The following is a 26,015-nucleotide window of genomic DNA, read 5'->3' as shown; positions in this document are numbered from 1 at the left end:
TCCTGTTCAGGAAGTCTGTGCCCAAGCTCCTTGGGGTGGGAAATCCTCATCTGGAGCAGTAAGTGTGGTGATCCCTGGCTCCAGAAAGACGTAACCAGCAGGAAATTTCTGGCTATCTCATAACTGAGTTTTCCAACAGCATGCTAGGGCCAGGCCACAGATTTTTCCTGTAGATGTCTGGTCCTTAAAGGTTAAGTTAAGGAAACGAAAAGTACATCAGGTGGCGTGGCACCACAATAGCGAAAGGGTACAGAACAGGAAGCCCTGTATTTTAGGAACCCAGATACGGGAGTGTCCAATGTTTTGTCTCATTATGCTAGCCAAGTATGGCAGTATCTCAAAACTCCCTGCCTGTTACTGCACTGGGTTAAAGTAATTAAGCACAGGTTATGGTCAAACTTCCTTTTTTTATTGAAAAACGTGGGTGGGAGTACAGACAATATTTACACAAGTTCCCAAGTGCAGCGCAACTCAAGAACACATGACCAAAAATATGATAAAAGGATGGTGGGTCCAAAACAGAATTCTGGAGGGTACCAAGTAGTACGCAGACCTTCAGATAAGATCAGCAACTGAAACGAGAGACAATGAAAGAATTAACAGTATGAACTGGCTGTGCAGAGAGCCACAGCCCAGTGGGACAGCCCAGCACCGCTGCTGCCGGGCTCTTCCCGAAGGTGGCTCAGGCAGCACTCACCGTTCATGGGCATCTCGTCGATCTGGGTGGAGTAGTACTGCTCGATGTCCCGCAGGATGCGGATGTCGTCGTTCTTCACAAAGTTGATGGCGACGCCTTTCCGGCCGTACCTGCCCGAGCGGCCGATTCTGCGGAGGGAAGAGGGAATGGAGCCACTGCAGGAAGAGTTTCCCCAGCGGCAGTGCCCTGTGGGAAGCCCCAGCCTACCTGTGTATGTAGAGTTCTCTGTTGTTGGGCAGGTCGTAGTTAATGATCAGCGACACCTGAGGCACGTCCAGGCCCCGAGCCCAAACGTCTGTGGAAATAAGAACTCGGCTGCAAAGAGAAGGGCACAGTTAGAACTTCTCTGGGAACCCCAGGCTCCAGCACAGAGCACCCCCTGCTATTCCCCTGCCCACAACACACTTTGGCTGCATGGAAAGCTGTCTCTTGCACTATCACCAAACTTCAGTCAAGACAGGACCAACACAGCTTGGACCTTTCAGAAGGAATAATGCTCCCGTGTGTTTAAAATACTGAGGATGGAGCACAGACATTTTTTCCATGACGTATTTTAAAGGCAATTTTTATTGTAAATAAATATTATTTTATTTATATTTTATAATATTTATTATATTTTATAATATTTAATCTACTATACTTAATAATATTTATTATAATTTATTAATCATATTTATAATATTTAGAGGCAACTCCCAATGTCTTCAGCAAAACAGAACAGACTAATTCTATACCCAGGGGTACGAGCATCCCTCCTTGGAACGTGGCACTCTCTCAACCCTTCAGCACCACAGGAGATAGATGGAAATCAGAGTTCTCCTTAGTCTGAGCTGAATAAAGCCTTGAGAGAGAGGTATTATGGGTTTCCCTGCCCTGAGGCAGCACTGATGTAAGCAACACTATCTGGGACATTTACCTTGCGCCAGATCTGAACTCTTTCATGATGGACTCTCTCTCCTTTTGGGGCATGTCCCCATGCATGGATGAAACTGTGAAGTTGGCTTCCCTCATCTTCTCTGTGAGCCAGTCCACCTGTGAACACAGCCTGGGTCAGCTCTTTGCTCAGACAGCCAAACACAGAGGTTGTGCTCCAGAATGTCTGCCAAGATGAGCTGGTATAGACTGAGAGACACTTCCACGAGCATCCTGAGACTAAGGGAAGTAAATAATCCTTAAAGCATCAGCTCTATGATACAGGGCTCCTCAAGTACTGAAAGGAATTAAGAGCATTTATTCAGGAACTGTGATTTTGCTCCAGGAATTACAAACAATTAGATTGAGCACATTCTTACCTACTTCTCTAAAAAGGCAATTCCTGTCAGGTTTGTCTTCGTTGTTTTAAGTTAGGCACTTCCCAAAGGTTTAACCCATGGTCCTACTGAACTATTTCCAAGTGGGGGAGCAACCAGACCACTTAACTAACCCAGCATTGTTTGAGGCACCCTCAGGATGCCCCTGATGGCCCCTGTACCTTTCTCTTGGTGTTACAAAAGATGACAGCCTGGGTGATGGTCAGCGTGTCGTAGAGATCACACAAGGTGTCAAACTTCCACTCTTCCCTCTCCACAGCCACGAAAAACTGCTTGATTCCTTCGAGGGTCAACTCATCACTGTAGGGAAGAACACCACAAGCAGGTGAGCAGCAGTTACAAGAGCTGGGTGTGCCTCACCAGAGACCACCCCTCTGCCCCACGTGCTGTGGGTTGCTGGGTCCAGATGGAGTCTGAGTTGTTCTAGAAAGTCCCGAGAGGAAAACTCAGCTTTAAGAAAGGGCCTGAATGTGACCTGTTGAGCAGAGACTGGAACTGCTCTGCTCCAGCCAGACAGCTCCAAAGGGGAACGTTTCTGTCCTCATCATTTTTATATTCCAGCATCTTGACAAGAGAGACTGAAGAAAGTCTCAAGAAGCTTGAATGCACTAAGTGGGGCAGTGTAAGAGCTCAGGCAAGAGGGAGACTCTTCCCAAGTTCCAGTGTACAAGGACCTGTGACACCACCAGATGTAAACTAACAGGGTGTTTTTGTCTGCTATGTAATAGGAAATCATAATAGGAAGCCTAAAAAATCCTCAGGGAGAGCCCAGGAATTGGTTAAGTGTGAAAGATAGATTTCCATGAGGAGAGACTGTTATCCATGGGGAGAATGAGGGGACAGCCAGGCTGAGCAGCAGCACACAGAACTGGACAAGAATAAAGTCAGGGAGATAAGATTCCAGCCCCTGCTGGAGAACAGGACATGAGCACATCTGCAGACACTCAGGAGTGGTGAGAAGGAACATGAGAGACTCTCTGGACATTTAAATCAGGGAATACTGTGAACTGCCCAGGGCTGGCCCAACTCAGAGCCCCTGTCCTGTCCAAGGAAACTCACTCACCGTTTCACCAGGATGCGGATGGGGTCTGTCATGAATTTGTTGGTCATTTCCAAGATTTCATGTGGCAAAGTGGCGCTGATCAGAACCACCTGTGTGGCTGGAGGCAGGTACCTGTACACATCATAAATCTGCTCCTTGAAGCCTGCAGTGCAAATCAAGCCACACAGAACAGTTAGCACATCCTTCTGCCAAATATCCTCCTCTTTCACAGTCTGATCTGGAATTCAGCACTGGGTCTATACTGTGGGATGAACATTTTTGTGCGAATCAGTAACATCAGACAAGGCATGTTGTGTAGTTTAACCCAATACAGCCTATAACTAACTGTAATTGTCTATCTTTTTCAAAACTAACTTTTAGAAATGGGCCTGCTAGCTGGGACACCTTGGAATCTCAAAGAGGCAAGGAGAAAGCAAGTAAAAAGGGATACAAATGTTTTACCTTTATTGAGCATTTCATCTGCTTCATCCAAAACCAGCATTTTGATGGCACGAGTTCTTAGACTTCTGCGACGAATCATATCTGTAAGATTTCCCTTTGTGAGATGAGAATGCTCTGAAAACAAGTGAGCCCAAACTGCTCCCACCACTGTCAGGGCATTTTGGAGGAGGAGGGACAGATGTGAGAAATACAAAATGCCAGGTGAACTTTTTTGAGAATCAGCCCAGTTTGGCAGCTCCTAATTTTTAGGTTTTCATTTGTGTTTTTTCACTTGTGGGGACCAGCTCAGGTTCTTCTAGTGACAGGAGCTCGTGGAAGGGCTGTGAGTTTCTCAGAGACGCAGAAGATGTGAGCCTGAAGGCCAACACTATCCCTGTGGTGAACTGCCACGAACAGTAAATGTTAAACTCTTCATGCAGTGAAACCAGAAGGTACCAGCTGCAAGTGCACCTGATTTAACATAGATGGAGCAACCACCAGGACACAGAAAATGTGGGCCTAATTGTGGCATTCATGTAGGCCTGGCTCCTATCCCCTCGAAGATTCAGGGACTGTAATCCTTTCTCCTTTATTCAAAGCCACCACATAAAGAGTCACCTCAACAATGAAAAGTAAAAAATAAACAAAGAAAATGAAACCACCACCACCACTGTTGATTTCCTCTAGTTTTTTCCAGGCACAACAGCAGTTGTTACCTTGTTACACTTCACCTTAATGTTACACTACCAGTGTTACAATAAATGCCACGATTTCCTTACCAAACACCCGGCCTGGAGTGCCAGCCACAACGTGCTGGCCGTAATCCAGTTTGCGGATATCCTCTCCCACGTTGGTGCCCCCGATGCAGGCGTGGCACTGCACGTTCATGTAGTCTCCCAGGGCGAGAAGCCCCTGTGTGGATACAAAGAAATGGATTAATTACCCCAGCTCTCCCCAGGCTGCATTTGTGGAGACGCTGGTCTGATGCTGAGGGTTTTTTAAAGAGAGGTCAGCACAAGCAGTTAGAGGGACTTTTTTAACATCTGTTACCCAAACTGCCACAAGAGCAGGCCTTAAAACACTGGGAACTCAGTTCCTCAGGGATCACAACTGCTTTAGAAGGGCTGCCCTTACAAATTCAGTTAGGGCTGTGCAAAACCTCAGACTGCCAAAGTAACGAACACACTGCCGAGCAGCAAGCGGCTCTGTATCAGATGACACTTTGTTATTACTCTCAGGAACAGAAAGAAAAAGTGGAAGCTATGCTTTGAGCTCTGCAAGAGAAACACCAGAGCCCTGGTCCCAGGCCTTGCCAGTGCTTTCCTGACAGGGATTGAAATGCTCCTACCTTCTGAATCTGCACAGCCAGCTCCCGAGTTGGTGCCAGGATCAAGGCTTGGGTCTCGCGAACCTGGTTAAAACACGGAATCACTTCCAAGTTAATCACAGGCCAGAAAGCCAAGTGTGCAAGAGATGATGGATCTGACAGAATTAAAGCTGTGAAATGTCACAGCTGCAGGATTTATCACAGAATTTTGTGCTAAAAAAAAAAAAGTGTGTATGTTTCTTGCAAAATAGAACCAGATTTCAAGTTCAGTTCTGTACATTTGGTTCAGATAAACACCTTGCACTGCTCAAGCACTCCGAGACAAAGTTTTGAAGTATCAGCTTGAAAAGTATCATGAGCACTTTACAGAAATAAAGCAAAAGCTGTCCTTTCCACTTAGAATGTGCAACCTTTATTTTTATGTCCCCAGACAGCGACAGATAAGTAACAAACCCAGCCCATTGAAAACCACCCTTTTCTTCAACCTCATCTACACATCCAAGTTATACCCCAAACCTATTGGATGGACACGATGCCCCTGAGCAGAAAAAAAGCAAACAGGTGTCAGTCAAAAATCTAGGTTTGGTTCTGTGCATGTCTGAATGTGTGGCAGTTGTTCAGATATGATGTTACTAAGACTATCTGAAGACAATTCTGCTTGCTGAGAGATTAATTTAGCCCTAACAGGTGAGAGCAGTCAGCTGTTAAAGACAACTTTAAGATTACAAGACATCACCTGAACTTATTTTGCCAGACTGGCTTTTAACGGTGAAATTTTTACAGAGTCTGGTGATGTTCTCAGTCAGAATTCTGTCTGAGGGTCACTGCCCATAATTAAAATATTTCAGTGTAAAGCTTCATTTATTCACCCTTATGATGAAGACCAGTGATTTAGTAAAAATTATTTTTAGCATCTGCTGCTATGAGATTACCTGTATATCCAGGCATTGTAGGACAGATATGGAGAATGTTGCTGTCTTCCCTGTTCCCGACTGTGACCTGAGAAACAGATATTTGGTGAATACTCTGATGTCTGGACAAAAAGCACAGGCAATTTCAACACATTCCTCTCTTCTGCTCTCTCCCACCCCTCCTTTGCAAAGAACTCAACAGTGCCAACAAAGCCTTGCTATGATCAGAGCGTGATCTGCTGTCAAGCAGCTTTGAGAACTAAAATATCAGGGACAGGACACTCCAGGGTCCCCAGCTCTGGCATGTTTTCTCCTTATAAGACCAGCATTTTAGCCTTCTGCCATCTCCCACACATACACTTTGTTTCAAGTAAATGACAGATAAGCCAATGTAATTTGCAAGGTTAGTAATTTGCACTAGTGACCAGAAAGGATTTTTTCAGTGGGATGAATATCCTTCTTTGTCTCTAAGACGTGTTTTTTTTACAGTGACTAAACCTAATGAACTTTGTCATTAACCACTGTTAGGATCACAACAAGTTAGGCAATTCCACTGTTTTGCTTGAACGCAGAATAGTTTGAATTGGAAGGGAATTAAATAACATCCAGCTCCATCCCCCCTGGCCATGAGCACTTCCAGGGATGGGATATCCACAGCAGCTTTCGCCAACCTGTCCCGGTATCCCACCAATTTCAGGTCACTCCTCACACCCTGCCCAGGCCCACGGGTGGCCGATCCCGCTCCCGGCCTCAAGGCAGGGAATGTGACCGACATCTCCCGCCCCGCCCGCACTCACTGTGCGATCACGTCCCTGCCCTTGATGATCTGCTTGATGGCTCTCTGCTGGATGGCCGACGGCTTCTCGAACCCTGCGGGGGCCAAGGGACACCGTCAGGGCAGGCCCCGCCACCGGCCGGCGGCGGCCGCAGGGCGCAGGCGCGACAGGGCCCACATCCGGGCGGTGCCGCGGCCCACGAGCCGCTCCCTGGCCTCGGCTTCTCCTCCCGGCCCGCGTCCCTTGCCCCCCGGCCCTTCCCCCGCCGTCCCAGCAGCCCACCGTAGGCGTAGATGCCGCGCAGCAGGTCCTCCCGCAGGCCCATGGTGTCGAAGGTGGGCGTCACGTCCACCTCCTCGCTCGTCTCGAACTCCACCTTGGTCATGTCCTCCTCCTTCATGAGACGCTTCCGCGCCGAGCCGCCCGCCGACCCCGCGGACCCCGCCATGGCCGCGCCGCCGCCGCCGCCGCACAACGCCCGCCGCGCGCGCCCTGCGCCGCCACTGCGCCTGCGCGGGGGGCGGGAGGGAGCGATGCGTGCGTGCGCGGGTGGGGCCCCGGGGCGCGCGCACGGAACCACGGGACGGCCGGGGCTTGGAAGGGCCCTCTGGAGATCATCCAGCCCAGCTGGGTCTGGAATGTCTCCGGAGAGGGAGAATCCATGGCCTCCCTTCCCTGGGCAGCCCGTTCCAGTTCCCTGCCGCGCTCAGTGCAACCAAGTTGTTCCTCGTGCTGAGGTGGAACTTTGTGGTTAATTTAGGGACATTGCTCCTCGTCCTGTCGCTGGGCGCCACTGGAAAGAGCCCGGCCCCGTCCTCTTGGCACCTGCCTTTGGGATATTTGTATGTACTGACGAGCTCTCCTCAGTAATCTCCAGGCTAAACAGGCCCAGCCCCTCAATCTTTCCTCGTGAGAGGTGCTCCAGTCCCACCATCAGCCCTCCGCTGGACTGTCTTCAGGAGCTCCTTGTCTTTCTTGCCCTGAGGAGCCCAGAACTGGGCACAACACTCCAGAAACAGCTGAGTAAAGAGGCAGGATCGGCTCCCTCCGCCTCCCGGCACTGCTCTTCCCAGTTCACCTCAGGAAATGCATCCAGGAAGCTGGACAGGGATGTGCGCGCGGCTTGCGCATGCGCGGGGCCTCAGGGCCGGGGGAGGCGGGGCCGAACTGAGTCGAGTGGAGCCGAACTGAGCCGAGCGGGGCCGAACTGAGCCGAGCGGGGCCGAACTGAGCCGAGCGGGGCCGAACTGAGCCGAGTGAGCGGAGCCGAACCGAACCAGGCTGAGCGGGACCGAACCGAGCCGAGCGGGGCCGAACTGAGCCGAGCGGGGCCGAACCGAGCCGTCCGGGCCGGTGCTGCAGGCTCTGCATCCCCGCGGATGCATAACCCCGTTTTCCACGGAATGTCAGTGTCTCTTAAGCAGCCAAGACTCCTCAGCTCCGTGGGATGAGGTTTGTAAAAAGGATCCTGGTTGATGGCCTCGATCTGCAGCTCCGTGAGGTGATTTCCACTGACCTTGGGTAAGGAGCAATGAAGTCATTGCCAATCCCCTACACGGGACAGCTCGTTTGCGTTTGATGTTTTAAAACGATCCTGTAGGGAATCCAGACACGAGTCCAGACATAGCACACTTTAAAAGGTTTCTCCATCCATTTCCCCGTGCCAAGCCCCAACCCAAAAAAAAGAGGCTAAAGAACAGGATTTACTGAGAACAACTCAGGCCAAGATACTTCTTTTCACAAGTAGGTGATTCCATAGACATCAGTCAGGCACCTGAGGGTGCAGAGTTCTTTACTTGCAAGACAGTTTTTAGATATGGTCTGTACTGCAGCCACTCTATGGTGACTGAAAGGCTCCCTTGGGAACTGCCTGGGTAGGAGCAATCTCTGCCCAGGTGGTGTGGGATTGTAATATAGAGCAAAAGTGGGCTGTTGATCCTCCTCTTTTTATGGGATGGAGAGGGATGCACATCCTAGCAGAGGAAAAACATCACCCCAATTCTAATATTGACTTCACAAGTGCTGATATCTCTGCACCTCACATGTGACACAGATTGTCCTTTTTTTAGTGCATGAACAAGCTTCATCCATGTTTTCTTTGTTTAATGTAAAATACTTCTTAATGCTGTCAGTTCCAAGGACTGGCAAAGCATTTGCTTTTGAAGTAACACCATGTTAATGTGCTAGGGTGGAAGTGAATCTCTGCTTACCCTGACAGCCAGGACAGCTCAATCCAGGATCTTGAGTGAAAAAAGGGAAAAAGAATAGTTTCAGGTTCTTTTGGCCTAAGACTTTAAGGTAACAGCTCTCTGAAGACAGGCTTCTTCCAAACGTGGTACAAAATTGCTGCTTTTGGAAATGTTGTGAGTTCTGTATCAGCTTTCTGGGTTCTGCTCTTTGGTCAAACAAATTGCTGGCTGTCAGTCCCCATCTGACAGTTTTCACAAGACCCTGCAAGTGATATAAGTTTCAGTGCTGCTCTTTCTGTGGATGCTGGGTGTTGATGGGTCAGCAGGGAGACCAAACTGAATGGTCAGTGCCTGCAAACCTGCTCTTGTAGCTGCCATGAGGGCAGCTCAGGACATCTCCCTCCTGGCAACCTGGGGTTGTTTCTAAAATGTTCTTCAGTATTGATTTGGTCTCTGAAGTTTCCCTTTGGTATTGAAAACCATCAGTTTTCTTCTGCCAGTTTGGCCCTACTGACTTATTCTTGCTGTTTTTTTCCTCAGCACCAGAGGGGAAAGCTCAGGGAAGCAGCCTGTCCTTCTGGCCAAGCTACCCGGGCCCTCATCACTTCTCTAGCATCAGCAAAGACACTGGATTTGTCAGGCCTCAACTTGTCATTGCCACCTGAGCCCTGGAAGAGCTTAGAGGAGATCTTCAGGGTCCCTGGTTCTGCCTGGATCGGTGGTGGTGGGTGAAGTGAGCAACTGCCTGGGGTGGGAGAAGTTCTTGCAGCCAAGTTCAGGATGGGTTTGGTCACCCCAAGGCTGGTGGAATGCAGGGGTGGGTGTGATCTAGGCTTATCTGTGAGATGGGGGTGGTATCCCTGAAAGGCTGGAGGGTGGTCAGATGTTGTAACAACAGAAATCCTGTTGGAACTGTTAGAAGAGGGAGGAAGTGATCTCAATGTGTGCTGTTCCTGCAGAGGTGGAGCAGCAGAACGGAGGAGGAGGTGAGCCTGGCAGGGCTGCCTGCAGCTTTGGACAGCACACTCATGGTCCCCAGGAGTGGCCTCCAGCATGCAGCTGGCACCTCCTACAGATACAAACTGCAGTGCCTCTGGTAAGGGCACTGCTCCCTGTGAGGAGGGACCTTCTGTGGGCTGCCTGAGGGGTCTCTTCATGCCCTGCTCGCTGTGTCTGCAGGACCCAGGTGAGGCAGATCGCCAGGGAGAGGGACAAGGCGAGGCTGAGTTTGGAGAAGGCAGAGAGACAGTGCCTGCAGCTGGGCAGGGAGCTGGATGAGCAGTACATCGCCCTTGAGCACACCCAGAGCAAGCTCAGGTAGGAGGGGTTCTTTTGGTGGGGTGGAGAAAATGTGCTTACACATCCCGGTATCCCTTTTGAAACTCCCACTTGTTTTGCCAATGTGTCAGTGGCAGGAAAATCCTTGAAGACCCCTCTCCACTCCCTATGGTCTCAGCATCCTTCCAACCAAGCTCTCATCTCCTGCTTTGTGCATGGTGGGAGGGGGGTGTCTGTACCTTGTGGCCATCCAGGATCATTCTCTGTCTGTCCCAACTGTGCTGCTTTTTTCCCCCAGGAATTTTCAGGCAGAAATAGAGGCAAAAGAGCTGCTTTTGCAGCAAGCAGTGAGTCACCAGGCGAAGCTGGAGGCTGATACACGGCTCCTCCAGGGCAGAGAGGCCAACCTGCAAGGGAGATTGAACCATGTGATGAACGTAAGTAAAATTGCCTTGGATGAAACATCTTCGCTCTTTCAGAGGTGGCAAAGCAGAGGTGGTGACAAATATAGATGGTTCATTTTGCTCTTGTTGGGAAGGAGTTTTATGCAGAAGAATCATCAGCCACATCCATACAGTTGTTATATACATTAAACACAGAGCTTGTTACCTTGCCATGCCATTACTAACCTGCTGTGTTGTCTGTTGGCAGTGGTTTGGCCCTTGGTAACACCTGAAAACACAATGACCAAAGCTAAAATTGTGCCAGGGACCATGTCAAAAGCAGAGATGATGGTGTCTGCATGCCTGGGATTACCCCAGTTCTGTTCAGTGTAGGAGTACAGATGGAGATAGCTCAGGACTTGCTGCCTTTGTTAGCTGTGAGGGAAGCCACAGTTTTGGGGAGCAAAGGTAGCGATGGTCCTGTGGGGCTGTGTCTAGCTCTTATTGTGCAAAATTAGTGCAAAGGTCTCCTGTCCTTTGGAGAGATGTGCCCATGTGGTATCGGCAATGTGCTGTCCTCTTGTGGTTTAGGAATGGTGCTCCCCAGTTTAGTTCTCCTACCAAGACTCTCCAAATCACACTTGCTCACTCCTCCCTGCTTTTTGGTGGCTGGAGAGAATTGGAGGCACAAAAGACAAAGACCATGGGTTGAGATAAGAGCAATTTACTGCAAACAGCAGTGAGATAAGAAACAACCAGTGACAGCAACAATATAAACAAGAGTGTACAAATGAGAGGGTGATTTACATGCAAAATGCTCATTGCAGAGCAGCCACATTTTCTCTGGAAGGCATGTCCTTCTCCCTGGAATTGAGAGAGAGTGCCTTCCCTCTGTCCCCAGCAATGAATGAGGTGGTACAGAATAACATCTGGGCCTTAGCCACATCTCCTCCTGGTTACTGCAAAAATCAACCCTGTCCTGGCCAAAACCAGGCCATGCCCAGGGTCTCCTGGGAGCTATGCTGTGTTTGGTGTGCTGATATGCCAGTTGTTTAACAGCTTCCTGCTGAGGACCTGTGGCTGATAAACCCATCCTGCCATCACAGGACCCGCTGCATCAGGGAAATCTCCATTTTCTCTGCAGGAGAACACACAGCTACAAAACAAGGTCACAGAGATGGCAGAGAAACTGGCAGCCTCTGAGGAACTGGTGTTGGAGCTGCAAAAAGAACTCAACCACATTGTGAAGGATAAGGTAACCTTTCTCTGCTGCAGTCAAATAAGAACTTCTCAGGAATTCATAAAAAAATTGATCTTGCATATTTTGTACCAGTCACTATGGTCTCTCCCTTTGTGAGCTCTCCTGCACATTAGTGACAACCTGGAAGTTGGGGGGAGAAAAAAAAAAGGTGTGAGGAAAGTTTCCAGTTGTAGAGAATTCTACAAATCTGCAGTCTTCAAGGGAAAACTTTATATAAAGTTCGGTTTCCAGAAAAGTTTTATTTTTCACTAGTATTGAAGTAAAGGGTTTGTTTTAGTATCTTCCACTCCTAAAATAAATCTGGGGAAGGAGGTGAGTCTGTGATCTTGTTAGCCAGGAAAGCCTGCCTGTAGTTTGGTGTCTTACATGTGGAGAAAAATGTTCTTCCTCCTCTTTCTGACCCATCCCTCAGGTGATGGGCCCCTTAGGGATAAATGTATGGGTGTAGCACCATTTAATAGAGCTTTAGACTCTCCATTTGGAGATGATTTTCTTGATGAGAAGTGTTTCCTTGTGCAGCTGGAGCAGGGGGAGCCTCACAGCCCAGAGTTCCTGAAGCAGAGCGAGCGTTTTGCCGAGATTGTGCTGGAGTACGAGCGGCAGTGCCAGGTATGTGCGGGTGGCGCTGCTGGTGTGACAGTGCTGCTCTCTGCTGCACATGTTGGGCACTTTGGCTTGAGGGAGTGGAAACAGGCAGACCTGATCACAGGGCAGAGGGATCCCTCCTACCTTGCTCACAGTCCTGTCTCCTCACTCCTGAGACCCTCCATGGGTTGTTTGCCTTGTTAGAATTTTGGCAGGAGAGAGAGTACGGGTGGATCATAAATTCCTTCCTGCCTGTAGCCATGGACTGTTTTGTTAGGGAGCCATGTACCTCTGTTGTTAAGGTCAGACCACCCTGGGCTCTGTTGGATTTCTTCTTGAGCACAAGGAGAAAGCTGTTCTCCTAATTTGGAAGCCGTATTAACAGCTAAAGTCTTCTATCTTTTTGTTTTTCCCTTCCTTTCCCTTGCTCCCACTTTAAAAAAACCCTAAAAAACTTGTTGCTGTTGAACTCTGCTAGAGAGTCAAGGTAAGCCAGTCCAGATATCTGGTGTGTGTGTGTGGTCCAAGAATTGGTGCTGTGTGTATTGTATCTCCTGCAGGGTGCTGTGCTCCTTCCCAGAGCTGGGGGCTTTCTGGGGCATGAGCACAACCTCTGTTTCTCTTCTCCCATTTTTAACTTGTATATCTTTAACTTGTGATGGGTGCTCTGTTCTTTGAGTCCTGTGCTTGCCACATTGCCTATTTGTCCCCAGATGCTGTCTGTGGCTGGGGAGCACTCCTGAGCAGGGACAGTGACAGTCATTCAGCAAGGGCTGAAATGCAGACTTTCAGCAAAGCCATCCTGTGGATGCATCAGGCAGCACCTCTCCAAGCTGTAATTAAAGGCAAACATTCTGAAGCACTATCCAGTGCAGCATTGCTCCAGGTGGCACCAGAGGGTTGAATATGCTTGGTGCTGCAATTTTTCCTCCGTTGAGCAGCCCCAGAGCTGTCCATGAGAATGCTGATGGGTGGAAAGGTTTGACCTTCAGGCTTCACCTGCCCCTGTGAAGGCACACAGTTGGGTTTATCCTTTGCCCTTGTTGAATGCTCTCAGCCCCTCTTTCCTGTTTAGAATGGAGATGAAACAAACTGGGTTTGCATTTGTCTACATCTGCTCAGTAATATTTATTAATTGGAAGTGTCCTAGTTCATAGTCTCTTGCAGAAAAAATCAGTTTTCTGGGCGGCAGGATATGGGATGTAATTGGATGTCAGCTCATAGTGGGCAGTCCAGAAGGCAGTAGGCCTTGTATGCTCTTGCTACCAGTACAGGATGGAGGATGTGAAGTGAAGCAAGCAGCTGCCCATCTCCAGACACCTCCATGGAAGTGGCTCTTTGCACTGGTGTGGTGGCTCATTGCTTGGTGTTCAGCTCTGGGACTCCTTACTGATGGAGATGGGATAAACTCCTGTGCTGGCCTTGTGGTGTCTCTGGCACCAGGGGACCAGCCAGGACCTGCCTCGTGCTGTGCTTCCCATGGGATCAGCACCTTCTTACCTTGTTCTATTCCTTCTGCAACCTGGGAATGTTTCCTCCCAGAGGCCTGTGGGCCTTGCTTCACTGTGAATCCTGCTGGTTGCCTTGTGTGCATAGAGTGGTGCTTGTTGGCCAGCACAGGAGTTTGTCCCATCTCCATCCCAACCTCTGGGCTCATGCTGAGATCATGATATTTCCTCTGTGTTGGATTCTATCAATGGTTATTTAGGTCAGGAGGGTCTCAGGAGGCCCAGCCCCCTGAGGTGTCTGCAGACCCCCTGGTTTTGTGTGCTTTTGCATTCAGGGGCTGTTGCTTTGTGCTTCACAGTGTGTAATGATGGTCTTGGAAATCTGGGGTTATATTTCTTCTTTGGCTCCTCCAAATTCTCTCATGTCTGCCTTTGTTTGGGAAAGCTGTGCTGGGGCAGGGGGAGGCCCTTCCTGCTCTTGGTGCTGCAGGAGCTTTGTTCTGTGTCCTGAGCAGTGTTTGTTTCAGGTGCTGCAGGAGCTTTGTTCTGTGTCCTGAGCAGTGTTTGTTTCAGGTGCTGCAGGAGCTTTGTTCTGTGCCCTGAGCAGTGTTTGTTTCAGGTGCTGTATGACCAGAACGGAGCGCTGAGAAGGGAGCTGCAAAGGCTGCGCCTCCAGCTGCAGGAGAGCAGGGCTGAGGGAGGGCTGCCAGCAGCAGGTAACGTGCAGAAGGGCTCAGTGCCTGTCCTCTCAGCAAGAACAAAGTTCCCTCTGGATCCAAGTTTGCATGGGGGTGTGGGGAGGCTTGTTGTGCCTGAACTACTGCTGCCACTTCTGGTACTGGGCAGCCATGGGAGGGAAGAAGGAGAAGATGGGTGGTGAGAAGGAGGGAGATGAAGGAGAGGAGGGTTTTCCAACTTGAGAGCTGGTGATGGAACCTGTGAACTAGGCAGTTATGGGTGAACTAGCAGATTTTCAGTGTTGAAGATGTTGAGGAAACAATGCAGTAAGGAGGAAGTAGGCCCAAACTGTGGGTTGGAAAATTCCAGTTAAGTATTAGATAAAAGCTTCTGGCCAAGAGGGCTGATGCAGCCCTGGGACTAGTTGCCAGATAGATGGGGAATGTCCATCTTTTGGGGTTGTATGGACTGGATGAAGCTGCAGCCATCCTGATCAGTCCTGTCTTGTAGGCCTACCCTCACAGGGCTCCTCTCTGCCATCATACCCCTCTCCAAGCCTTCTTGTTCCTAATTCTGTGTTTACAGAAATGTCACTCCCAGTGGAGCAGCTCCAAGAACAGCTGCAGGACCTGAAGGTGCAGCTGGAAACCGAGGTGAGTAGCACGGGGGGAGATGTCCTGACTGCTTGGTAAGCACAACTGCTACAGTGTGACTGATGAGACATCTGCTCCAGCAGGGTTGCTGGAGAGAGAGTTCAGGCTGGGGAGCAGCATGGTACCTCATCACTCATGTGGGGTTATTTCATGTGCTTCTCCAGCCTATCTTAGCTGGTAGGAGGGTTTGGAGCCTTTGCCTCACTGGCTGGCCAAAGGCTCTGTGGAAATCACTGTCACCTCGTGAAGTGTTTGTGTAGGTCTTGTGAGGAACCAGAGATCACTCAGCATTGCTGGCACAGTAAAAGCAGGGATAGGACCAAGAGGAGAAGCAGCCAGGTGTCTCCTGATGGTAGGGGCTGTATCAGAGCCCTGTCACCCTTGGCTTGCTGCACACTTCTAACCTGCTTGCTCTGAGGTGAGGGTGTGAGCCCACTGTCCTCCTCTTCAGACAGCCATGAATGCTCCTGGGAGAGGCCTCAGTTTCCACATTTACTCCTTTTGCTGCTGAACTGAGAGGTCAGTGATGCTTGCTGGGTTTTGTGTTGCAGCACTGCAAGAGAAAATCCTAAATTGCCACACTGGTGACAGAACAGTTCAAGGAGCACAAAACTGCCTACAGCTCTTCTGCCTGCCTTTGTGCACATCAGATCCTGGAGTTTCTGTTCACAGGGGAGTTGTGGGGAGCAGCAGCTTCTCACCACCACATCCTGACAAGGAACCACCCTGCAGTAGAGGAAGGGATATGAGGAGCAGTGGCCTCTCCCTTCTCCTCTCTGGGGTTCCTTGCAAACAAGAATGGGGAGAACTATGCTGCTTGCTGGTAAGAAATGGGACCCACTGTTTTCTGCTTGTTAGAGACTGCTGCATGAGACTGACTGTTGCCCTAAGTTCAGCAGGGACCAGAATGCCTGAAGAGAGTCCCCTGTTGAGTGGGACCAATGGATCAATCTCAATTGGAGCTATTGGAGGAGAGGAAAGCTCTCAGGAGTGTGGTGCTAATATCCCAATCCCATCTCCTTCCAACAGATAAACTATTAATGAGGAAGAAATAGAGTTAATGTGGAAAAACTTTGAGAGGGAGAGGAAGGACAGTGAGGAAAGCTCCAAGGCTGAGATGTGCAAGATGGAAGACCAGAACAGAGATCTTGAAGAAACAGTTGCAAATCCAGGGTAGCAGCTGGACCAGGACAGAGAAGAAATAGAGGCAGCACAGGGACAAACTGAGCCTGAGGTCTGGCACTGTTCTCTTTCTGGGACTAAGGAGGAGATTAGGGATGTGTCTGCTGCTCATACCAGCATAGTCTGGGCTGATTTTTCACAGGGATGGAGAGCTGTTTTAATCTGGAAGAAAATCTGGGCAGAATTGCAGGGCTGCAGTTGTTAGAAGTGAAACATCTAAACTCCCCTTAAGTGAGTGCTTTTATTTCAAGACTCTAAGTTTCTCTGAATGTTCTACAAGGTTGTGTTAGCAGCAGTGCTCACCAAAGACTGTACCTTAAAATAGTGAGAGATATAAAAGGGCCTTTGTTAGTGTTTTCTTATTATATCTTTCTTGGTCCTTCAGCAAACCTGCCTCTCTACTTGCTAAATAATCACAGCTTGCCATCTTAAAAGCAGTGAAAAATGTCTTAAAGTTCTTCATACAGGTAAAAGAGACTGGCTTGTGAAAGAGAGAGGTTGTCACTGAAAAACTGTTTATCCTCTCTTCCTCCTGCCTGTGCCCTGCTGTGTCTCCCTCAGGAGCAGTGTTCCCCTTGGCAATATGCAAGCAGAGGATTTTGCTAGGTCATTATCCCTGTTTTAGGGCTGAGATATGGGGTAGGTGAAGGAGAAAGAAAGTGATTTGGCTGAAGTCTGTGGTAGAAGGGGAAACAAACCTAAATAACAGGAATACAAGGCATTTAAACTATTTTATCTCTGGTGAATGGCAGATGGACTGACTGCAGTGGGGAGCTTTCAGAGGTGCTGGAAAAGATGTGATGGGCGTGAGTCTGAGAAAGCAAAAGGTGTGTGAACTTTCTGTGAAGTTTAACAAATTGTCTTGACTTTGCAACATAAAAACCCCTTTGTATTGCATCTCCAGCAAATATACATTGAGAGGCTGGCTGAGCTTTTCAAGCTGTGATATCAAACCCAGGTCAGGAAAATTGTTTTATCTTTAGGAAAGATGCGGAGGTTGAGCATAACCAAGAGCTGTCATGGAATGAATGCCAGCATGAGGACAGCTGTGAAGCTTTATTGGAGCAACATTGGTGTGAGAGGAGGTGATTTCCCAACAATAAAGGCTCCAAGGTGAGGCCTACAAGAGCGGGGCACCCATGAGAAGCAGTAGTGGAAGCAGAAGAAAAAAAGACAAGTCTCTGTGGAAGCAGAGGCAGCTCAAGTTGTAAGAAAAGGTTAAATGATGAATAAGCCAAGCCATGTGAAATGCTGGCTGTTAGGTATAAAAAGATTAAAAAGGCAGCAGGGTGAAATGGGAGTAATGCAGAGACAGTGAAGCTGTGGGCTCTGGTGTTAAAAGGGACAAGGTGTCTGGAGAGTTGTCCTCTGGGGGAAAAGGAGCTGATCCCCTAAGGCTCAGTTGAGCAGGTGGACCAAAATCTTCTGTTGCCACTTCAACACTGAAGGAAGGACACACCAGTGCAAGCAGTGCAGATGTAACAAATGGCCTGTCAATCTACAAGCTGGAGCTGAAGGGAAAGCATTTCAGGGAGAAATGGAATCTTGATAGACAAGGGGATGTTCTTGGGAAGGAGGCAGAGACAGCACAGTTACATGCCTCCAAAGAGCAGACATCTCAGGACACAGATCTGACCTGCAGGGCAAGAAGAGAAGGCAAAAAGCTCTGGGAGACAGAGTGGTGTAACAGCATAGGGGAAAACCTGACATTCAGACTGTTAAAACAGAGCTGAAGAGGAACAGATTGACACAGGAGCTGATGCAGCTCAAAGATGTCATGCAGTAGTTGGAAAATGAACCCAAAGCTCAAGAGAGTGTCAGGTTTGAGTGCAAAGGTAATTTGAAGAACTAACATGCTGCTGCAAACAAGAAGCAGATGCCTTGTGAGACACAAGGCTGATGAACGCTGTAACAGCAGCTATGTTCTCTTGGATGTTCTAACAGCAGCTTTGTTCTGCTGCTCACATGAAATGGGCAATGAACTAGGATACTTCCAATTAATAAATATTACTGAGCACATGTAGATAAATGCAAAAGCTGTGTTGTGTATTTATTGACTGTGGGAGCATGGTCAGGGAGCTGGGATGTGCTCCTGTGGTTGTGGCTGACTACCCATTCATCTCCTCTGCCTTGTACATGGACCTTGGAGATGCTACAGGAAGCACAGCATGTGAATTCCGATGTAAAATGTGGAAAGCAGCTGCACTGAGGTGAGCAAACACCACATAGCCCTTGGACTGTCCTTGTGCTTCAAGAAGAGAGGAAGAACTTCCTCACACAGCTCCTTTGTGTGCCACAGGCACACAGACTGCAATGCTGTCCTCCCTGCCAGGATGGATGGTCTGTTATCCTGCACCTTCCCTTGAGGAATTTGGGTCCTATAAGGCTCTGGTGTTTAGCAGCAGTTATAGGATAGGACTGTCTAACACAGGACTAAGCTTCATTCCCACAAGTGCCGGTGTCCATGGCCTCCTGGGAGACTGGCAGTACCAAGAGAAGTGGAAGGATAATGAGGCCACCTCGGATTTGGGGTCACAGCTGTTGTGTCCAGCACTGTAAAATCACAGAGGTCTCATGAACAAGCTGGTTTTTCCAAATCTGGCTTTATTGCAGTTGAGGGGTTGGCCTCACCACCTGTTAGCCTGTAATGAAGTCTTGGTGTGTTTTGATGAATCAAATCACTTTGTATCCACAGGACTGCAAAATAATTTTAGCCACCTGGAAGCCACATAAATTCAGTCTGATGCTCTTTGTCCTTATTCCCCTTTATTTCCATTCCCTTGAAGACCTGCTCCTTCTCTAGTGTTGTCTCTTGATTGTCCCCACATGTTTTGCCTGAGTCATGGGAAGGGTTTTTTCTCAGTTTTTAGTCCTTGCTCTCTTTGGGAACCAGATTGGAAAAGGTCAGGGAGCCAGCTCAGAATGTCAGAGTAAACAGGGGATGTGCATGGTTTTCTCACTCTGCTGTCTCCCTGTGCTAGCTGCTGGAGAACAGCTTGCTGAAGAGTTAACATGGGACGGATTGCTTCCTTAGGAAGCTTTAGGTAGGTGCTGGGGTCACACACTGAGCCATAAATCTGGGGAGAGACAGGTTTCTGGTGTGGATGATCCCAATCTGCTAAAATATCCCTCGCATTGTTCTTCATCCCTTGATTTTTAGGCCTCTGACAGCATTGCAGGACTTCGGATGTCCCCAGGCTGTCTGCCCTGGGCTGGGCTGAGTCACCTGCTGGGGCAGACACCCGACTCACTCCTGAATCAATTCAGGGCCATATCTGTTTTGGCTTGGCTTTGCTTCCTGTTGTGGGCCAAAACCAGATGTGGGACTACCCAAAACAGGGCTCTCCTCTGTGGGGCTGTGCTTTGCTGCTCTCTTGTCTTGAAGCTGATCCTATCCCTCTTCCCAGCAGGAAAAACAGGAGTGAGTTGGGTAGAGAGAAGGTGGAGGAGCTGGCTGAAATAGCAGAGTTAACAGCATTGGTAAGAAGCCACTAACCCCAACTGCCAGGCTCTTGGCTCAAGGATTTAGGGCAAAAAATGCACGTGTTCAGAGAGGAGAACAAAAATGTTAGTTTTGAACATTCAAACCCAGTCTTGCTTTGAGGGACCAGCTTCATCTTATAACTTGTAAAGCAGTGAGAACTTGCGTGACAAAAGCTACTGAGAGTCTTACAGAAGGGGAAAGTCTTTAATGGTTTTCATTACTTTCACTCTTTCTCCCTGAGATTTCTCTCACTCCCAGTCTCAAACCCACATGGCCCAGTCAGTCTTTATTGCATGTGTTCCCACTCCAAGCCACTTGTGCATGATCTGTTTTGTTTTTTTTTTCCCTCAACCTTTTCCAGAGTGAGAAGGACAAGGAGGAGCTCTCTCACCCCAATGTCAAGAGGCATCAGCTGGGCTGTGAACCCCCTGAGCACAAGGCTGGTCACAGAGATGGCCCTGGCACTGCCCAGCTGCAGAGCCAGAGGCCTCTGGAGGCTGAGTGGCTTGGAGGAGCAGAGATTGCTGCAAGGCTGGAGCACCACCAGAGGCATGCAGCATGTTGGATGGAGATGGAGCTGCTCCAACAGCAGCTCCAGGCCTCACAGGAAAAGGTGTGTGTCTTTCATTCGGTGGCAGACTGCTGAGTGGTCTCTGATGTTGGTATTGTCCTGCCTGGACACCCTCTCCAGTCAGAAAAAAGTTGTCCTCTTCCTCTTTGTGGGGAGAAAGGGTTCTCCCTCCTGCTCAGATATGGCTGAAGCCAGTTCAGGTGCAGATGGGAACAAGTCCTTGCTTGCAGCTGCCCCTGGACTATTCCCTCTATCCTTGTCCTGTGCAGGCTGGCTGGGCAGATGGGATAGAGGCTGAGTGGAGGTGGCTCACACAGGGGTGTCAGGAGCTGTGGTTCCCCATGGCTCAGCTGACAGAGGAGCTGGAAGAGTGGTAGAACTGGATAAGGGGTTGGGATGACAGCAGCCAGACAAGGCTTGTTGAGGGATGGGAAATGAGGTGGTCAGAGCAAAGTAACTTGGATCACTAGGACAGAGAGAGGAAAGCCAATGTGAGAAATCTTCCAACGTGTTAATATCCCTCTCCTGCATTCTAACCTGGGGACTGGCTTTCCAAAGTACAGCTTATCCATGCCAGCCATTCCCTAGCGCAAAGTTGGGCCAGACCTGCTTCCCAGTACCAGGTTTGCCCTTTGCTGGAGACAGGAAGCAGAGGACATGTAGTACAGGACATTTAGTACATCACAGCTAGCCTGGGATGTATCCAAGAACCCAGAGGAGCAGCCCCCTCAATCTCTTGCTCTCGTGGCCCTTGGTGCTGGGATTTCCAGCCAGAGAATCCCTCCAGCAACTTCTGCTCCTCATTACTGGGCAAGGGGAGCATCTCTCAGCAAAGGGGCTCTGTTTCTTCTCCTGCAGCTCTCAATTCCTTGCTTTGCAGGCTTCCCAGTGAGCACCACTCCCATGGTCCTGCAGCTCTGCTGCGCCCATGCTGGGGGGAGAGCTGAGGGCATTATCTAACCTCTCCTCTCCCCCAAAACACAGCCTGGGTCTGCCCCGTTGTTGGCTCAAAGCTGTAACCAGCTGTCAACCTTTCTGTTACAGCTTTTGGAAGCCAAAGCAAGCCTGAGCCTGGCCCAGGCCCAGCACGCTCTGCAGTTGCAGCAGGCCAAGGCCCAGATAAACAACATGGTGCCGAAGAAGCAGTTTGAGCAGCTGGAAAACATCTTGAGAGAGGAACAGTGCAAGACTCAGCAGCTCCAGGAGAGCCTCCAGCAGCAGGCTGAGCAAACATGCAGGCAGCTGGTCAGGACCCAGGTAAGCAGGGAGTTACAGGAGCTCTGTTAAGGGTACTGTGAAGGGGACACTGCTGGCCTGGCAACCTGGAAGGCAGCTGTGATTGAAGCCACCAGAGGTTTGGGTAGAAGATGCTAGATATAAAGAACCCACATGGAAAATGTGCCTACCTTCAAATTCAGCTGCAACTTTTAATTCATGAATCCTCCAGTCACCACCCTGCACTCAAAGAGGTGGATTTATCTCTAGGGCACTGAGCAATCAGGTCTTGAGTTTTTGTGAGTTTGTCTTCTGGGCAAAGATTGGGAAAATTATAACCTAAAGAATTATAATGAGCAGGCACAAAGACTGAATCCAAGGAGACTTTTTCTCTCCCTGAGCTTTCCTGGACATGGCTGGGAGAGGGGAGGCCAATGGCTTACTTTTATAGAAAACATTGCTGGAAATTCTGTGCCTTGTCTTAAAACTGGTTGGGTGCAGACCTAGGAAAGGTTGTACTGCTCTAGACATCTGTCCCACTGCTCTTTGTATCTGCACCTCTGATGAGTCCCCCCTGCTCTGCCTCAAGGAGTGTGAGGGTCCATGAAAAAGGGCCCTGGGGAAATGTACAGTCCAGGATTGCCAGAAGCCAGGATAGTGCTGGGAAACCCTAAAGACAGGCTTTCTTTGCCACTGCAGGAGGAACACGAGCAGCTGCTGCAGGCAGCTGTGGAGCAGGCAGAGGGGCTGGAACAGAGTCTGAGGAATGCTGAAGCTGTGCTGGCAGAGAGGGCAGCTCAGCTCAGAGATGCCCAGGTGAGTGCAAGAGGGGCTGGTGTTGTGTCTCCCTGCCCATCTGGTACCCCTGAATGGGATGCTGAACCTGAAGCCTCCTGTCCCTGCTTTAGGCCCAAATCTCCAGGAACAAACTATTGATTGAAGAGCTCCGTGGAGAAAACAGGAGGTTTGCAATGGCCCTGCAGGCTGCTGAGCTGAAGCAAAAGACCATGGAGGAGAAGAACCAGCTGTTGGAGGAACAAGCCTCAGCTCTGAAGCAGCTTATTGGAAAAATCACACCAGCATCTCTGAGTGGGTGATGGGACATGTGCAGTGGTCCTGTCTGGGGCTGGTCTGGTGCAGAATGGGAGGTATGGGTTGGGAAATCAGCCTTGTCCTCTCTGGTCTTGCCAGGATTTTCCTGTGCAGAAAATAGCAAATGGGGAGCCTAGAGTCCTTTTTGTGGAAATTGGTCCTGTGGATAGCTGAATTTTCCAACTGAAAGCAGCAGCCTTCGTGCCTTTCTGTGGCAGTGTGCTGTTTTGTCATGTCTGTCTCTGGGCAGCCATCTCACAGGATTTTCTTTGGCAGTGTTTGCTGGTGATGCAGGTGCTTGCTCTCTGCATAAGGCTGATGTTGGAGCCACAGTTACATCTTGAAAGCCAGGGCAGAAGGGCTTGCAGGCCCCTGTGCCTGGCTCACTCCAAGCAGGAGAGCTGAATTGTGGCATTAAAATGTTGGTAATGTTTGTAATGTTACAGCACCTCCTGCCATCCCCAGTCTGCTCTGTATTTCAGTAACCTTCCCCAGCTGCTGCTGAACATTTATTCCCAGCAGCTCCTCCTAAAGCCTGAGCCTAGGATCCAAAACCAACCAGATTGTTGCCTCTGCAGTGAGCAGGACAGAGCAATGCTGTAATGCCCCAGGTATTTATCCTGTTCCTGCCTTCTTCCCCAGCTGTTTGCTTTTTTGGCTCCAGTCTGAGATGGGGGCTAAGCAAACCTCTAGTCTTACCTAGGGCTAATGTTTTTGTGAGTGCTTTCCCAGGCAAAGTGCAAGAGCTGAGCAGCTCCATTAGCAGATCCAGACAGAGAAAGCAGCTCTTCAGCCTTGTTCTGGTTTTGTGCTAACCAGAATCCTTAAAACCCTCTGCTCCCTTTCCCACCCCAACTCCAAACAGCCCATAGGCCCTGCCAGACACTGCTCTGGGATAAAAGATTCTTCAGAGGAACAGAGGCATAGACCAAGCACACTGGGAAAAACCCAGGCCTGTGACCCAGACTTCAGTGATCATTCACACAGCACGTCAAGAAACATTTATGGGACTCTGATGTGGACTAAGCTTCATGTCTAATCCTGGAAAGAACCTTGTGCAGCCTTAGCTGGCACTTGGAAGAGCAGTTGCAGTGAGATACTTAAATAACCATCACACTGCAGGGTCAGGATGGGTTTGGCTGGAGAGGCAGATCAGAGTGCTGAATGAACATCACATTAACTCTTAAAAACTCAAGAGACTGAGGCTGAAGGAGTTCTTTATTTTGCAACTATGGAGTTTTCCTGGCTTCTAGAGCCCAGTCACTCGGTGTCTTACTTCCACATACACTGTGTGAACAAAGAACTACTCTTGAACAAACCAAAATGTATTCACAAACCTTGGTTGTACCTGTGGGGCTTGGATAATGCCCCCCTGCTATCCTGGATTGCCAGGATTGCTACATTACCAGCATGCACCCTTTGCTCATGAAGAGCTGTGGTTTTAAGGCTTCAAAGGCTGTTATGAGGAGTGGCAGGATGCCACTGCAGAAATACTGAGGTGTCAGAAGTCCTGCACACACCAGAGTTCAGTCCCCATCGTGGGCAGGCCTCCAAGCAAGAGCTGTCCCTCTTGTCCTGCACCTTTAGGACAGGACATGCTCCAGGATTCCTTGTCTGATCAACTGCTCGCATTTCCAGCGGGGTAAAAAGTGCTGCACACAAACACAGAAAAACCCTCCTTGAATTGGTTGGATTTGCTGCTGCCCACAACCAGCTCTGTTTGTTGTGCTGCACATCCAGCACCTCATGGTACCAGATCAGGCAGAGCTGCACTCTGGACCACGCAGACAGCAAGGAGCTGTGTGTGCAGGGACTGGGACATGCTGCAAGGCCAGCATGAGCAGGGGGATGTCATGGGAGTGAAAGGGATGGAAGAGAACAGACCACACCCCTGCTGTACCTGGCTGTTCTTCTTCAACAGGATGGTAGTGCCATCTTCAATCTCAAATTCCCCATGGTCTCTTAAACACCGCACCTGCCAAGTGGAAACACAGCTCTGGAAGAGTCCAATGAAAAAACACAACCACCCCCTGCAGGTAACAGTCCTTAGCATGGGAACATGGTTTCTGATTGCTGTAATTAGTTAAGTTTCTGCAAAAAGCTGCAGAAACCTCTTGCTGGGTAACTCACCCCAGCACAAACTAGAAATGCCATCTCTCAACATACTTTGTGCTCTCAGTAGGAGTAAAATGCTGGCAGGCAGAGTAAAACACAGAAACCTGTGAAAGCTTTGGAACTCTGAAAGGTTTTTCTTGATGAACTGACTTGGGATGGGGATGAAACGCTTGGAAAGAGATAGTCAGGAAAATGTTTATTCATAGACAGAAACCAGGATCTTGCACTTACTTCAATGTACAGGCTTTTAGGAGGTTTGATGTCCTGTGTGAGGTCCAGGCCCTCCTCTCCTCCTACTGACCTCATGTAGGTAGCCAGAGACTTTTTGTACTGGTTGAACCACTCCACCTGTGGGCATTAACACAGCTGTACCCACAGACAATGAATACACACAACTATTCACATATGATATGTTGAATGTCATGCCTATAGGAGGGGAAGACTACCCTATTTTGATCGTACTAAATAATCCAGCAGGAGATTCTGTATCAGAATATGTGGAAAGAGAAGAGTTTGAAACGGGGCTGACTCACTTCCTCAGCTGACATGTGGAACTGGATGGTGTTGGGCAGAACGCTGCCGTACTCCCACCTCAGAGCTCGGATCCGGAGCAACCGGTCATACCTAGGGGAACAAATGGGGCAAACCCACCGCCTCTGCTGAGGTCAACGCTGGCAACATCCCCAGAACACCCATATCCAGCAATCTAAACTTCTAAAGAGCAGGAGGAAGCAGAGCCTTCTCTTTGTGGTGATATCAGCAATGAACACAAGGAGAACCAGCTCCACAGCTGCCTGCGGAAAAGCCACCTGCTCGGCCCGAGAGTCCCAGCACGCTGTCCCTGGGGACCGTGTGCCGGCAGGGCTGAGCCCAGGGCGGCGCCGCCCGCACTCACAGGTACGCCAGGAGACAGCGCTGGTTCCGGAGCAGGCAGCAGTGCCGGAACCGGATGAGGAAAATCAGGTCCGTCCGTCCCGACTTCGCTTCGGACCTGGGGGATGAGGGGAAGGGGAAAGAGGAGTAGGAGGAGAGCTGCGGGCCGGGGAGCACCGCCCGTGCTGTGCGCGACGCCCAACTCACACGTCGGCCTGGTTCCGCTCGTACAGCGCCCGCATCTCCTCCAGCGCCTGCCGCATCTCCTCCGTCTGCAACAGCGGGCACAGTCAGTGGGAGCGGGCCGGCGGCGGGGCCCACCCCGGTGTTGCCGGTGCTCACCCGGAAGGGCGGGAGGTGCCCGCCGGCGGCGCGGTGCAGCTCCCGCACCAGCTCCAAGCCCCGCTCCGCCGCCATCGCGCCCGGCCGCGCGCGGGAAACCCGCCCGCGCACCAGCCAATGGCGGCAGGGGTGAGCCCGCCCGCAGCCAATGGGAAGCGAGGG

At 49.9% G+C, this 26,015-nt stretch overlaps 3 protein-coding genes and 1 long non-coding RNA gene across 5 annotated transcripts; 2 read left to right on the top strand and 2 right to left on the bottom strand.

Annotated features, from left to right (window-relative positions):
* Positions 1 to 387: 387 nt before the first annotated feature.
* On the bottom strand, positions 388 to 7,007 carry EIF4A3 (eukaryotic translation initiation factor 4A3). Its single transcript, XM_015620907.1, has 12 exons — positions 6,787 to 7,007; positions 6,526 to 6,598; positions 5,750 to 5,816; positions 4,839 to 4,901; positions 4,270 to 4,402; positions 3,512 to 3,592; positions 3,071 to 3,212; positions 2,169 to 2,307; positions 1,614 to 1,729; positions 905 to 1,012; positions 698 to 825; positions 388 to 572 (listed from the first exon to the last, which is right to left on the bottom strand). Exons 1-12 carry the CDS (start codon positions 6,950 to 6,952, stop codon positions 556 to 558), a joined length of 1,233 nt encoding a protein of 410 aa, XP_015476393.1. The 5' UTR covers positions 6,953 to 7,007; the 3' UTR covers positions 388 to 555.
* Positions 7,008 to 7,063: 56 nt separating this feature from the next.
* On the top strand, positions 7,064 to 22,528 carry LOC117244183 (ninein-like protein). The gene is made up of 14 exons (XM_033513318.1): positions 7,064 to 8,025; positions 9,234 to 9,417; positions 9,653 to 9,789; positions 9,873 to 10,010; positions 10,270 to 10,408; positions 11,499 to 11,609; positions 12,135 to 12,224; positions 12,679 to 12,687; positions 14,268 to 14,364; positions 14,912 to 14,979; positions 20,007 to 20,258; positions 21,261 to 21,473; positions 22,131 to 22,247; positions 22,340 to 22,528. The coding sequence occupies exons 3-14, from the start codon at positions 9,722 to 9,724 to the stop codon at positions 22,526 to 22,528; spliced, it is 1,491 nt and encodes a 496-aa protein (XP_033369209.1). The 5' UTR covers positions 7,064 to 8,025; positions 9,234 to 9,417; positions 9,653 to 9,721.
* On the top strand, positions 22,168 to 22,971 carry LOC107201535. The gene is made up of 2 exons (XR_001520243.2): positions 22,168 to 22,247; positions 22,340 to 22,971. It is a non-coding gene; the product is annotated as an uncharacterized LOC107201535 (long non-coding RNA).
* A 752-nt stretch (positions 22,972 to 23,723) lies between these two features.
* On the bottom strand, positions 23,724 to 25,956 carry GINS1 (GINS complex subunit 1). 2 transcript variants are annotated; one of them, XM_015620908.2, is made up of 7 exons: positions 25,854 to 25,956; positions 25,719 to 25,783; positions 25,534 to 25,629; positions 25,172 to 25,262; positions 24,870 to 24,986; positions 24,424 to 24,498; positions 23,724 to 24,175 (listed from the first exon to the last, which is right to left on the bottom strand). In XM_015620908.2, exons 1-7 carry the CDS (start codon positions 25,926 to 25,928, stop codon positions 24,107 to 24,109), a joined length of 588 nt encoding a protein of 195 aa, XP_015476394.1. In that variant the 5' UTR covers positions 25,929 to 25,956; the 3' UTR covers positions 23,724 to 24,106. The 2 variants fall into 2 exon arrangements, with proteins under 2 accessions (XP_015476394.1, XP_015476395.1); XM_015620909.2 differs by lacking the exon at positions 25,534 to 25,629.
* Between the last annotated feature and the right edge of the window lie 59 nt (positions 25,957 to 26,015).

The sequence above is a fragment of the Parus major genome, chromosome 3, assembly GCF_001522545.3.
Source record: "Parus major isolate Abel chromosome 3, Parus_major1.1, whole genome shotgun sequence".
Classification (NCBI taxonomy): Eukaryota; Metazoa; Chordata; class Aves; order Passeriformes; family Paridae; genus Parus; species Parus major.
Note: the sequence above shows the minus strand (reverse complement) of the source record. Positions and strands in the feature narration are given on the sequence as shown.